This window comes from Nipponia nippon, unplaced genomic scaffold (genome assembly GCF_047370975.1).
Source record: "Nipponia nippon isolate SJK-2023a ecotype South Korea unplaced genomic scaffold, ASM4737097v1 scaffold_1, whole genome shotgun sequence".
Classification (NCBI taxonomy): domain Eukaryota; kingdom Metazoa; phylum Chordata; class Aves; order Pelecaniformes; family Threskiornithidae; genus Nipponia; species Nipponia nippon.
This window is the reverse complement of record NW_028262290.1, coordinates 139,113,581-139,128,714: the sequence shown is the minus strand read 5'-3', so window position 1 is coordinate 139,128,714 and position 15,134 is coordinate 139,113,581. Positions and strand designations below refer to the sequence as shown.

General features: G+C 37.3%; 1 protein-coding gene across 3 annotated transcripts in view; it reads right to left on the bottom strand.

Moving 5' to 3' along the window:
- The window catches only part of COL28A1 (collagen type XXVIII alpha 1 chain), an 86,441-nt gene that overhangs the window by 35,459 nt on the left and 35,848 nt on the right, over positions 1-15,134 (bottom strand). For all 3 annotated transcript variants that reach the window (XM_087774401.1, XM_087774393.1, XM_087774387.1), the window contains 11 exons: positions 14,297-14,365; positions 12,704-12,772; positions 11,375-11,443; positions 10,391-10,459; positions 8,648-8,716; positions 7,863-7,931; positions 6,425-6,493; positions 5,327-5,398; positions 3,313-3,381; positions 2,685-2,756; positions 1,969-2,037 (listed from right to left, as the gene is read on the bottom strand). In XM_087774401.1, the coding sequence (XP_087630527.1) occupies positions 1,969-2,037; positions 2,685-2,756; positions 3,313-3,381; positions 5,327-5,398; positions 6,425-6,493; positions 7,863-7,931; positions 8,648-8,716; positions 10,391-10,459; positions 11,375-11,443; positions 12,704-12,772; positions 14,297-14,365 (765 nt within the window). The remainder of the gene's footprint in view (positions 1-1,968; positions 2,038-2,684; positions 2,757-3,312; positions 3,382-5,326; positions 5,399-6,424; positions 6,494-7,862; positions 7,932-8,647; positions 8,717-10,390; positions 10,460-11,374; positions 11,444-12,703; positions 12,773-14,296; positions 14,366-15,134) is intronic.

Genomic DNA, 15,134 nt, shown 5'->3' with positions numbered 1-15,134 from the left:
CAACTTGCATTTTATAATTACCCAAATTACTTGTTTTCTCACATCAGCCACTGCACATAAAAGCCCTAATTTAAAATTTAATAAAGACTTTGGAAAAACTCCTACAGACTCCACTGGATTTTGGATCATGGCCAATCTGCTATGAAAGTGTTGTGGTTTAACCCCAGCTGGCAACTAAGCAGCACACAGCCGCTCGCTCACCCTCCCCTCCCTCAGTGGGATGGGGGAGAGAATTGGAGAAAAAAAAAGTAAAACCCGTGGGCTGAGATTAAGAGAGTTTAATAGGATAGCAGAGGAAAGAAAGCAATAATAATACTAATGATAAAAGAATACACAAAACAAGTGATGCACAATGCAATTGCTCACCACCCGTTGACCAATGACCAGACAGTCCCCAAGCAGCAATCACTGCCCCCGGCCAACTCCCCCCAGTTTATATACCGAGCATGACGCCATATGGTATGGAATAGCCCTTTGGCCAGTCTGGGTCAGCTGTCCTGGCTGATCCCCTCCCAGCTTCTTGTGCACCTGGCAGAGCAGGGGAAGCTGAAAAGTCCTTCACTAGTGTAAGCACTGCTCAGCAGCAACTAAAACATCAGTGTGCTATCAACATTATTCTTACTAAATCCTAAACACAGCACTATGCCAGCTACTAGGAAGAAAATTAACTCTATCCTAGCCAAAACCAGGACAGAAAGTGATATGAACTGTACTGAACAGAATGAAATCAGAGTGAAAAAGGCAATAAAGTCTAAAAAGTTCTTATTTTTCAGCATGAATTTTATCAATAAACAATCTTGACTCATTCACTGGTCCATTCAAAAATGTCACAGTAACCAGGAAAACGTGAAGAAGGGAGACCAGTGTAGTGAAACCTGTCTTCATACAAGTTGTGCCTTATAGCAAGCCACTTATATTTTCCTGACATAAAGTCTGGCACATTATTATGGTTTTAAACCAATCTAAGTGGTATGAGCACCCCACAATCCTCTCCTTTCTTTCTTCTCTGTGGTTGCATTTTTACTCCAGGTGTACCCTGAGCTTCTTGCGTTCCCTTCATCCTTCTTCCTCCATGCACAAGCAAGTCCAAACTACATCCTAGCCCTCTGTGATGTCCTGTTGCCAGGCTGATGAGTACACTGTATGTACAATACCTACATGTGCTTGTGTGTGGGGGCACACATATTTTTAAGGAAGAAGAAAAATGGGGATGAAATTACTTCAGAGCGATAGGATGTACATTAATGATTTCTCTACCCTAAAAACTACCACCAAAGATGAAAAGCATCAATTAAAATTGAAGTTAACTGACATACTATAAAAACAGCAACTATTTTATTTTTAAAATAAAAATAGGGTGGTAGTGAATTTTCAAATGTTTTTAAAACCTTCAAAATTAGCTTTACTCTTCCTGAATCTGCTTGTTTTACTCAGCAGGACAAGTCTCACTCATTTTGGGTACATTTCCCATAGGGAAAATGAGGTGGATGTAGCTGTTCACTTGAAAGTGACATACAAACATTCATCTCCAAAAAATAATCTAGTTCAGCATATAACTCCCTAGAACTACACATAGACACATTACTGCAGGGATTTACTGCCACATTCAGGAAATGTTTAGTTTAAGAAATAAAATGCATAGTAAATTTGAAAAAAAAAAAAAAAGACTTTAAAGTGGTTAATTTCACAGGAGGGGCCAAAACACAACAGAAATGTAATAAAGATTTTTTTTAAACAAATGGCTTCAGAAGGCAATAACGCATACTAAGTTCAGCATCCTGTTAAAGAGCCCCCAAAACTCTGTTTATTTTTAGTACTTTTGAGTCCTTATTTCTAAAATTCAGTCATCTTTGTTATTACAACAAGGAATTTTAACTTCTTTAACTTACATTCTTTTAACTTTGACAGAAATGTGCAATAGAAATTTTCCAGTCTCTGGTCTCCAGCAAACACATATCAGATAATCACCTTTGGTCCAGCAGGTCCCTGAATAGACGATCCAGCGACACCAGGTGGTCCTCTCTCTCCCGGTTCACCCTGTTACAAAATGGTATCATCTAGATTTAAACAGACAGTTTCATTTTCTGCACAATTAGTGAAAAGTTTTTTCAACACTTTATATTATAAAAATATCTACAATATAGATCTATGCACAAAATAGACGGTATTTGGGAAAGACCATAAATCAATTTATTGTTCTTGTGAAAGCTGGTCCAAGTTTCATGTTGTAAATAACTATTGGTTGAACCATGTATTTGACTTTTTAACTTTAATTAATTTTTAGTGCCCAGCTTACAAAGCCAATGGAATAAGCAGAACACTTGTATTATTTCAATTTCTTTATCATTCAGAGTGACACTTACTCACAAAATATTATAATAGAAAGTTAATGTTTCAAAGTAAAAATTAGTGAAATTCTCATGGTTAGAATCACCTGGACAACTTTCATTTAGCTTCTCAGTGCTCACGCATAACTATAAGGTCTGTAATTATATGTTTACCTGTTCTTCTTCTCCTTGGGACTTTTGTGTCATTCAGGACAGAGGATGGAAATATTTCTGCTTTTCCTTCGTTCTGTTAAGTCTCCAAGCATCAGATGCTTGAGAAATTTGTACATTACATAAATTTCATAGATTCTTTTATAAAATACAAAGTGAAGGGTTACCCTGGAGGAACAAGCTTACTTTTGGTCCAGCTGGGCCTTGTACTCCTTTATAACCAATCAGTCCTTGGGATCCTTTTTCTCCAGGGTCACCCTGATGAAAACAAACCTTTTTTTTCAATCACAGCAAAGATTCATTCACAACAAATAACCAAAAACATGACAATAATGACATCCATAATTAGAAAGGTACTTAAATGCTCCACTCTAGCTGAAATTCCACTCAGTTCTAGAATCTGCCCCTAATGTCCTAAATTTAACCAGGTGGGAGATACAAGGTGTCTGTCTACTAATACATCTTTCCAGGCTTTTACTTTAACATTTAGGTATCTAACTAGTCACCTAATTTCTCTTAGCTCCTTCTCTCTCCGTATCAGCATACTGAGATAATTTGCTTCCTCTTAACTTTAATGAAAACTCAGTACTGAATTTTTAGGAAATCTCTACTGCCCAACTAACCTTAGGGTCTATGTTTATAGTTTGATTTTCCTACACTTGTTCAGGCTAAGGAACACATCGCTCTCTCTTAAATCCTTTAAAACCATCAGTTAAAATATAGTTGCTACTTAAGACATAATGAATGATAAAGAGGCCAGAATCTGAACTCTTATGAAACAAGTCCTTTCTTCAGTGTGCATGTCAAGCCATACCTTTTGGCCTACATCTCCTTTGCCAGGGGGTCCTTCTGGGCCTCTTGGACCTTGATCTCCCTTTTCCCCCTAACAGAGATTAGATGGTTAATTAATTTTAATGTACTTAATTTTATTGAATCAATAGACTTATGAGAAACAATGCTTGCATAAACACTTTTCCTAAAAATGTCAGTAAATATCTGGTTATTTTTTTTCCTGCAAAAAATAAAGTATTCTGTCTTCTTAAACCCCTTCCACCCTCCTGCATTCATATTCCTTATTTTCACAGACATTTGTAATAGTGCCATTTGCAATTGCATCAATCTTTTGTAAGAAGAATTGCATGCATATACTCATATGAAGAAGAAAAATGCTTGCAAAGTTATCAGAGAAGGTCTTGGTTGACCAATTCTAAGAAAAACAACTTTTAAGAAGCAGTAACTTTAGGCAACTCTGTAGCCAAAGGCCAATCCAGGCTGCAAATATTTGCTAGAAACATTGCTTCAAATAATGCACAAATAATCCACATAAAACATTCTATTAAGGAACATTATCTACAAAATATTTATGCATAATATAAGTCAGACTAGTATATCAGAATGCCTGTAGGTAATTCAGAAAGTGAAAAGTAGATTAAAATGAAGTTTAAAGATCCATTTCTGATTTGAGCTGTTGATGGAAGTGGCATTACACAGCTTGTTGTTGACAAACATCAGTCTGGATCCCACTTCTGTGAGACAGCTTCACACCTGCAAATAACAGCTGTAACATCACCATGCTACTCACCGCAGGCATCAAGCTGTTCTTTGCACTGTCCTGAATATCCAAGGTAGCTGCTCAGTACTAATATTTTCACTTATAATGACTTATGACAGCGAAAGTGACAGCACCAAGTTGATCATCAGAATAAAGTCAATATGCAAGAGAAAAAACCCCCAGCATTCCCAAATACAAAAGCCACCTGTAACTTTAACCCAACATTTACTTTTAATTCTGATGTTTCACTTCTGATACACTGGGATCTTAATTTTTGAGCATTTACACAGTGGGTGATTTCAATTTTTCAAAAAATAATTAAGTAGCAACAGAAATGCTACATATTTTTCCACAGTGGAAGGCTTACTGCCTCAGGCTGTAGCTTCTCAAACTGGTATTTGCACTGCCCTAGTAGATGAAAAAAAAGTGAAGATGCATTCTTAACAGATGTTTATTACAGCTATTCAGATATTTTCTGATTAAAGACCTGCAGTCAAGAAATGTTGATTTGCTTACTCTGAATCATGTTCAGTTCATCAATTCTACATGTTGGCCAGCTGCTACCCTCATTTAAGAGCTGCACAGTAGCAGAGTTTGGAGGCGCGTGGATTCTCAGCAGCAATTCAATAATCAGCCAAAGCACTGAGTTTTGCTCACTCAGCAGCTCATTCTATTTGGAAAGAGTAAAATTAAAAGCCTCCATTTAACTTACTCTAAAGGAACTATTTTGGGCACTCTGCTTTGTACCACTCTAAATTCCTTTCCACCATTTTGAATTTATGCTTCTTTTTCCCAGTGTGGCAGAGTTTCTCTTAAAATCTCAGAATTTCCCTTGGAAACAAGCAGCCCTGGTTTCAGCTGTTTGTGACGGTTTCTGTACCAGGCTGACAGGTTTCAGCCACAGCTCACCACACTGCTAGATGCCTTAAGTCACATCAATTTGAGCATGACTTCTTGGTGTCAGGAAAAATCTGACCAGGCTGTAAGGAACAGGCTAAAGACATGAGCTATCTGTTCTCCAAGAAGATCATGAAATTTAACAGGAGTCAATAACCCACAAAAAGCAGGGCAGCTAAATCAGTTGCAGATTCAGATGGTAGCCACTGTTAGTACAGTTTGTTGGAAACATCTCAACTAGCCTAGCCCCTTTTCCCTGGCAAAAGTATTGGCACATGCCCTCTTCCAGGTTGAACTCCTTGCCATTGCATACCTGCAAATAATGGCTTGTTTTTCTTTCGTCTACACCTTTTACATGTGGTAAAATATATTTCCTTACCTTTTTCCCCAACTTCCCAGGATCTCCCTGCACCCCTCTCGCTCCTGGGAGTCCTGGTGGACCTATATCACCCTTAAAGAAGAATAAATAATGACATCTGAATACTTCAATAAATTCTTTATTCTGTAAAATGGATTTAATAGTGTGTTAAAATATTGATATACAATATTTTTGCTCAAATAAAGGTTTTTATTCCCAGTAAGTTAAATATTCTATAGAGCCAGTAATTTTTTCTACTCATACAATCTAAAATAAGTATTTTAAATTTCTTTCCAACCTCTCCACCTGCTTCTTAAATCTCGGTTTTGTATTAAATAAATTTACATTTATTCAGTGAGTAAAAACATGATTGAATGCTGTTTGTTATTCTGTGCACAAGACCAATATGATACAACTGTAATTTACTTGGAAAGTCAAACATCTGGGACTTAAGGAATGGTCAGCAAAGAATGCCTAAATGAAGTTGTTGACTGGAGACTAACACCTTGCTGGTTTTACAAACTGGTCTAGGCATTACTTTTAAGACTTGCCACAGAGTTGAAATTATCCATAGGAACTAGTCCTTCCAACCGCTTCTTCCGTGATCTTGGGAAAAAATCACCAAAACCAAGATGTCTACGTCATCTTACCCAAGATTTTGGAAGCCCTACTTAAATCATTAAGGACATGGCATACAGTCTTCAAAATAGTCGCTGAAGTCAAAGCTTTAAGTGCTTAACAACTCTGCTAACACATAGGCAGTATGACCACTGCTGTCACATAGACTGTTTTTTTTCTTCAAATCATTGCAGAGGAAGAGAGGTAGCAACGTTTCTAACGGGCCTTGGAAATACCTGACTAGCTTAGAAAACATGGGGGAAAACTCTGTTCCAGTTATGGCTGCAGTAATGATTTTAGGAGAGAGGGTTGGAGCTCTAGCGCAGCATTTTGAGTTTAAAAGCTAAAACTGTGAAGTTAAGTGTATATCTGTCACTGGAATTCCTTTTTATTTTGATCATAGTCAATCTATACCAAAAAATCTTCTACTTAGTTTATCAGCAACTAGTGAAAGAATTAGAAGACCCTGTAAGGAGCAGTTAAAAATAAAAATAGGCTCACTTTAAGTCCTCGTACGCCAATTCCTGGAAGTCCTGGTTCTCCTTTTTGTCCAGGTTCACCTGGTTGACCCTAGTAACCAAAAGTCTTTTGTTTAACACAGGAACACAATTTAGCTTCATTCATTACTTGCACTATTTCACTAACTGTTTTACACATAGAAGTGGACTTGATGATCCTTATGGGTCCCTTCCAACTTGAGATATTCTATGATTCTAAGTGGTCAAGTTTTCAGCCAAGCTGTTTTCAACTGGAAAATTCTGTTCTTCAAAAACCTCAGTAACTTGTAGGACTGCATCTATTTTATTTAACCTTGCAGTGGACAGAAAGTCTAAGTGAATCATTCCAGCTTTCTCCTTTTTGTTTCTATACATTTTATTCTTTACTTTATACCACTATATCAAAAATTCTTTGGTCACTGACTGAAAAGTGAGTCCAAACAAAGAAAAATCAGACTTTGTTTAAGACAAAGTTTTACCCTCACAATTCTTCCTTCCAGTAGCTCTAAAACAGTTAAAGAAATAGGAATACCATTTTTCAATTTTGCATTTTAAAATACTTTTTCACACTAGGAAAATTGTCCTCATACATATCATGTTTCACAGCTGCCTATTTTTCCCTACATTAATATTAAACATTGCTGCTGTAACTGCTACTTACATGCCAAAGTAATGTCCAGAAGAAAATGACTGTATTTCTCTCTGCTTTTGCTACAGTGACTAATGTCTTCCTTTTGTAAATCAAGGTGATTACAAAGCACATTTCTGCTTTACAGTTCACTCCATTTGCTCTCCTTAATATTTCAGCAATTCCCTTTTTCTCCTCTTACAGTGCTCACCTGACACTGTATTGCTCGCAGCTTGAGCTTTGACAGCAGTAATGGTTTACCCCACTTTCCTGTTCTCTTCCTACTTTTCCTCCTTCTGTGGTGCAGTGTCAGCTACTAAGTACATTTACGCTCTTTTTTCTCTCCTAGTGTTTCTATCTTTGGTTTGGTTCTTTCTCATGATGCCCATGGAAGGCTGAAGGACAGGCTGAAGGCATGGTGGGACGAGCTGTAAGTCTCAAAACCATCACTGGTTTACAACTAAGTTGTTTGGTAAAATGCTTTATTTGAACACAATGTGTATGTGGCACCAAACTCATTTGATATAAACATGTGTGAAAGATACTTTGTTTATAAATTTGTGTTCATTTAGAACCTAAAATCCACATTCACAAAGGTTAAGGGCTGACACTAAGCAGAAGCCATATGCTCCATTTGGGGAACACCTTGATAACATGGGTGGCTTTCCCTCAAAGATTCAAAAGTGAATTGTTATCTCCGATGAAGAGTTACATTTTCATCTCATCAAACACATTCTTGAAAAGCCTGGCAAAGATATGTTGCTTGTTGTTTCTTGCTGGTGCTGTTTTTAAAAAATAACGTCTGAATCATTACCTTTGGACCTGGCAGACCAAAACCTTTAGATCCTTTTGCCCCAGGGTTTCCTTGTGGACCCTGTATACCCTACAAAGCAAAATAAATGAGTTAGTGCATTACACTCTTCCACACCTGAAATTCACCATGTGTCCATCTTCCAGTTAATAATGATCTTATCTTTAAAAGAAAACAATTTGCTCGCCTCTCCTCAGGCTTAGTTCTGAGATCTTTATTTTATTTTTCCTTTGTCACTATCCTGTGGATTTCACTGATGTATCCAAGTGTAATGACAATTACTGTTTAGGGAGAAAACAAATGAGAAGTGTTTCAGTATCTGCATCTAAGCCCTGCTTCAATGGGATAGTATGGTGGACGCATGAGCTCTTATCTTTCAAAAAAAACAAAAAGCAAAAGGTCTTTTGGGATGTTTCAGTTTTTCTGTATCCAGCTGTTAAAGGCTGTGTTCAAGCTTCAAAGGGCTTGAAATTCAGAAGTGGTGGATTCTTACCTTGTGAAACTCTTATTTATAACATGTCATCATCCAAGCAATGCATCTGATTTATCTCCTATGCAAACTAGTATGCAGATTAGACCAAATTTCTGTTTGCCTGATTCTAAGACCATTCAAATCAGTTGGAATTACTTATATTTACAAGCTTTGCCTAAAGACTAGTTTGATACTTTTTAAAATGAAAAATCACTGTGAAATTGTTAATGTCTTCACATCAAAACTAGAGCTCTGATAAAGTACAAAACGAAAACTACATGCGAATGCTCATTACATGTCCAAAATGTAGACTTACCTGGCTTCCTGGATTGCCTATTCCTGGTGGTCCTGCTGGGCCCTGTGGTCCAACCTGGCCTTGTTCACCCTATACAAAAAGTATGCCTAAGAGCTATATTGCAATAGTCCATGCTAGTCGACTAACATATTTAAACTAAACACATAGCAACAGTCCCCAAGCTATATTATCTTGAAGTTTGCTGCTTCAATTTCAGTTAAATGTATTTGTTTGGAATACCTGAAAGTCTGCCTATGGCAATTCATGTAATAAAAATAGTACCCCTTCCTACCTACAAACTCTATCTCATTTATAACATTAGATGACCACAGCTGTAACTTTATTATTAGAAGGATCCATAGTTTATCTTTACATACTGAGATTAATTTTGTTTTTCTTGTATGGAAATATGTACAGTTTCTTGCACAATACTCAGAAGAAAAACTTGCAAGTGTAAACAGAGCAGCTGGAGAGCATTTTTGAAAAATCCTTGTCACGTGGTATTGTAATGGTATTGTACAGCACTTGGGGAGGGAACAGAGGAATTATGGCAGAGGGAATCATGGGACTACAGGAATATGGGGAGGTCACGTGGATATTGGAAATGGCACAGACCCATGAAGGTGTCAAGGATGTGTGACACCAGTCCCTAGAAAACAAAAAATAATTAGTTTCATTTATTCCAGAAACACTTATTTACTGAAATGGTCCCAAATGCTTGCTGTCCTGGCCATCGCTGCATTTTTCCTATACAGACATGGGAATAAGATGACTCATTCCTGCACAGATAACAACCTCTAACTAAGGCCTCGACCAAGATGGTCTGGCAGGTGCTCATCAAGCACATCTCTCACAGACAGGCCAAATCCGACCACACCACACCACACCACACCACACCACACCACACCACACCACACCACACCACACCACACCACACCACACCACACCACACCACCTAGGTTGCTCTGAAGATTCTGGAGAGACATTTGACCAGACAGCGAGATGAGTAAATTCAAGTTAAACTTCCCACATCCGCGAAGAACTCCCTGCTGACTAAGCTGTCAAAGACTTTGGGTGGGAGCAGTGTCCTCTCCTCTCACTGAAATTGAGTGTGGGGCAAGGAGGAAAGCAGGAGTCATGCGGACAGGGGGGAAGGAAAACAATGGGGAGTAGGAGGAGGGCTATGGCACTAATAATAAGAAGGAAGATCTGGAATCACTGTCTCTGCTCTATAGGATATTTGGACATATTGCATCAGCCACTCTCTGGGGATGCACAAGATACAGCCTGGAATTTCATTAGGCCAAGGGAATGAAAATTGTTCTGGATACCTCTTTCGGGGGCTGGGCACCAAAAAGCTAACAAATTTCAAAAGCCAGAGTGTTCCTCTGCCTGTTCCAGGTCCATGAGATTAGATGACGCAAAGGGTTTTTTACTATTTTTTAACATTTAAATAAAATTGTAAAGATTTTAAATACAATATTTCTGAAAAAAATTTAGGAGGAAAACAGTCCATTTCTTCCCTCATACTCCCAGCTGCATAGAATACAGTCCTTAGTGACCTCAGTTAACACCAACAGGCTCAGCTACTTGTATAGATGAGTGCAGACTATGGAGCTGCATGGAACAGTGTAGCATAGTTCTTCCGATTCCAGGTAAAACATACCTTTGTATTGTTGTGATATTGTGTGAATAATTAATCATTAATTTAACTATAAATATAATTAACTATAGATACGATTAAAAAAATACTCTGTGCCTCACCTTGTCACCTTTGATCTGTTGACCTGGCAGTCCAGGAGGACCAGCTACACCTTCAGAGCCTTTTTCACCCTGGAAATATGTGACAGTTTTGTAGCAGTATTTGGGAATTTATAAAGAACACCATCCTAGACAAACTGGTCATCACAATGTGGGTAATGAGGAAAAACGTATTCCTTCACAAACAAACAGGAAAAATATTCAATGGAATCATCAGTATTAGAGAAAAGCAATTCAGTTACAATTCATAACATGCTTCATCTGTATTCATTGTGTTGTTGAACAGAGGACTTCAAAAGAAGAATATGAAATAGTAAGAAGAAGGAAGCTACATTTTGAAAATGCGATAATATGTTCATTAGTCAGAGAGAGCAGTTCAGAATCTGGTGCAAGGACACGACTAACATCTTTCCCATAAAAGGAAGAAAAATCTTCTTTGCTTAGTAGTTCAAGGCCCTAGAGAATCTTGAAGCCACTAAAAAAGAGGGATAAATTTTGATGGGAAGTCCAGTTGTGATTTAATCATAATTCTTTGCTTGCTTGTACTTATGTTTAAAAAAAGCAATGTTCGCATATATTAACTTAGCAAGTGCCCTTAATGAGGTAACTGTCCATAGAGACTCATACAACCTATCTTCTAGTTTCCCAAAATGGTAAGACAGAATGAAAACAGTTCCTGAATGTTTTCTTCCAATACAGAACATAAATAGCTAAGTAGTCTTTCAGAAGACAATTTATCTCATTAATGCTACCAAAATAATCTTATTAAACACATAAATAAGAGAATCGTTAACTTCGTATTGTTAGAGGGACCGTACAACATTTTGTAATTATATTGATAGTTTCTGAACTCAGAGGGATATTGAGAGAGCACAGTGATCCAGAAGACCAAGATCCATCAGCTGACATTTTATACCAGTGAAATAACTTAGACACTACTGCAGATTTGGCCCACAATGTTAAAAAAACTAATTTCCATAAAACTACCTTTTGGCCTTGAATGCCCTCTCCTGGCAGACCTTTCTCACCTGGCAGACCATCAGGGCCACGTGGTCCCTGTAAGAAAAGAAAAATATAATCAGACTATATCAGCAATTCCATTTTTTGTTGACTTTTTGTCTAACTTGCTAGTATAGGTTCTTGCAACATTTATGACACCGGTAAATAAAAATGCTTCCGTAACAGCTGGCTGAGCCCAGGCAATTAAAACGAAGTGTAGCAACCCTTAATTGGAAGATTTAGATTAGAATAAACTAATGCTGAAACAGTGTGAATTACATAATTAATGTCTAAAGATTGTAACTCTTTAAACTCAAATGAACCTGTAGATTAATTTATAATAAAAACATTTAGCACTGTGAAATTTATTCCCTATAATTTCATATAATTCCATGATTTTCATAATGAAAATCATTAATTTGAACATAGGTTTTTTCATACAAAATGGCAAGTTAAACATACAAAATTAGAGAATGCCAATTTTGTTGTAAACAAGTGCAGAAATAATTATTTTTGTAATACTTTCTGTTCTTCCACAAAATTCAGCTATCTTTCATTATTTAAAGATAATAAAGAGTTTTTAAGGATGATCTTGATTAAGCAAAAAGTTTCTACATTTTTTGTGAGAAAAACAGTCTTTTACAACCACAAAGTGACTTTCAAAAATACTATTAGAATGAATCTAACACCCACCCACATTCATGGCTTCTTAATTAACCATCTCTTTCAGGTTTTTAATGAAATACACAAGAAAAACATACATTTTATACATTTCAGGAAGAAAAAGGAGCCAGCGAGCACGAACTCAACGTTACAAAAATCTTGCTAAAGTTCTGTAATGCAGAAGTTAAAGATATAACTAAAAGCATATAATTTGAGTCTTTGTTTGTGATGCAATCCAAATTACACACAGGAGTTGAGGAATGCCTCAGCTCTTGGATTTTCTTCTTCTTAAAGTTTGATTTTATATAATTTTTAAAGATTATCCTCAACTCAAACAAGTAGGGGTATAGCTATTTATATACAACTCCATGTCTTTCTGAAAACTGGATACTGCAATCCTGCTCACATGGACCAAGTAATTTTTTATTTCCCCAAAACTTGTTTGGACATGGCTTTATTCTCCTACTTGGGCAAGCCATGTGCAACTACTGTCACAATACTGGGCTGGCATAGCCAAACACACTTCTGCTGCTCCAGGCTAGGTCCAAGGTGGTTTATGGAATCAGTAGCCAATATAGCTGCTGTCAATCAATCACACTCACTAAGACTTATTTTATTATATTTCCACTTCCAATGCATATATCACTGACTTACAGGTAATCCTGGCTCACCAATTCCAGGAGGTCCTGGGAATCCGGTTTTACCTTCTTGACCTTGAGCACCCTTGTGAAAAAGAATATTAGAAAGTTCAGTCATAATTCAACTCAATGCTTTTGAAAAGCATAACATTTACATATAGATGACTTAATAATGTCATCAGAAAGGTCTGAAATCAAATGTGTACCATCTCCTGACGTAAAAAAACCATAAATAACAATTTAGAAACATGTGAAAGTACCTTTTGATTAATACTTGGAGCACTAGATCGCATTCCAGCCCTCACGCCAACAGCAAAGGAGTGTCATCACTTTGCATAGGGGTAACTGTTTAAAAGTGCAGGACCTGAGAGATGACAGGGATGAGGGAGCGAAGCCAGGCTAAATTTGGTTGCAGTACAACCCAACCATGAAGCAGGAATGCTCACGTGTGAGGGATCCTCACCGTAGCCTCTATCTAGGCACTTGAATTGAAGCCTGCTTCAGTGGAATATGGGATTACACGGGAACTCCAGGAACTGCTTAGTTTCTGTATCTTCTATTTATAAGGTGTCATAATCTTCTCAATTCCTCCAGTTTACTGAGGACTATGTGCTTCAAGGATAAGAGCACAGAGGATTTTTATCTCTCCCCAGAGTAGTACAGAGACTGGGAGTGACATTCCTTCTCCATAAAGTATTTTCCCTTCTGGAATGACCCAGTGTTGTTCCTTGTATGGCAAATTACTAGCTCCTGAGCTATATAAACCCTCTCTATGTTTCCAGGTCTGCCTCACTGCACAGAAAATATGCAGAAGTTCAATGAATGTACAAATTAGAGCAGTAAAAGCAAAAAAAGTGTAGGTATTTTAGACATTGGAACTTGGCTCCAAAAAATAGGGGAAAAAATGGCATAAAGCAACACCAAAGACTTAGCAGCCAGAAGAACTAGGCTGAGTTCTAGCTCTGCCCAATTTAGATTTCTTGTTTGAGTCTGAGCTGTAGGTCTCTGACAAAACTCTCATAAACTAAGTAGTCATGTTTCCTATGTAGATGCTTTTGCAGTTTTCCAAAAGGAGATTTGGCTGACCAGCATATGCAGATATGGCTTTTCCCAATAACAAGACTGGATTCCACCTTCTAGTCTTTTGCAATAAAATAAGATGGAGGAATTAAATGTTGCATGAGAGAGAGAATTTCATAACCTATAAGAATATCTGTTCCCTAGTGAAGAAATAACAAGGCCAATCTGTCACCTGAATGTGTATCACAGTGACTGAGATGTATTTCTATGCCTTGAAGTATGGTTTACTCATTAGGGCAAGCATCTGCTAGTGCTTGAAAATGATCTCACATATTTAACCCCCATTTAAATGGCATTAATTATTTCTGACTTCTATTATATCAATGGGATCATAATAAAAACTTAAGAGTTGCTGGAAAGGCATGTCTGTTATCTCCGTTGTATGCAAATACAAAAACCTGTCAATATTGTATCAGTTCTACATTTAGATGATAAGAGTTTGTGTCTGATAAAACAGCAGGTGAGAACTTTCATCCAAAAAATGACTGCCCACAGTTAGCACTTTAACAGACATGTTACTGAGAGTTACCTTGGGTCCTGGCTGTCCAACACCAGGGAGTCCTGGAGGACCATAGGGACCTGAAGGGCCTTGCTCTCCCTAAAAGAAAAAAAATTGAAAGAAACTATTAATGCAAATGGAACCCTAACCAAATTCTGCCAGAGTGTCTTTCCACAGCTTCATTTAGGGCTAGAGAAATAAGTTTTAAAAACAAGCCCAAACCAAAAAAACAAAACCCCCAAAAACCCTGTCTTAAAGATAAATGTTTAGATTAGGATCAGGGTCAATATCCTGGCCATACCAGTTGCTGGGACAGATAATAATTTTATAAAGCCATTCGTTCATATGCATCAGGAAAGATAAAGAATATATTTATTCTTTGTCATATCTTTGGTCCTGACTTTATCCAAAAATTTGGTGCTTCTTCAGCTTCTTTCTTGCTAGAAAGATGAACATTTGGAAACTAAGCAGTGCTTATGCTTTAAACATTGCACTCAAGTTTCTTCCCATAGCAGCAATTGCATATTATGACTTGTTCCTAATGCTATCTTTGACTGCAGCTCCTAATTCTCTTGCGTGTTTAACATGTTTCTAACAAAGCCAATGCAGGCACACAATTATTAAAAAGGCTTTTTATCAAAATGCGTTTATTTTCTGGGGAGGTATTCATGTTTGAGGGTTTGAAACTTTGTATATACTGAGAAATTTTATATGCAGAGTTCTGAAACCTTTCAATGAGGTTTTTGCACTTGAGAGGACAATGGAAGTGTAAAAAACTACTTCAAAGCCAGATATTTCTCCAGAAGTCTACCAGTTTGTAATCTGCCAAAGAAAGAAGCTAAGACGCAGGAATGGGAATATATGGTGA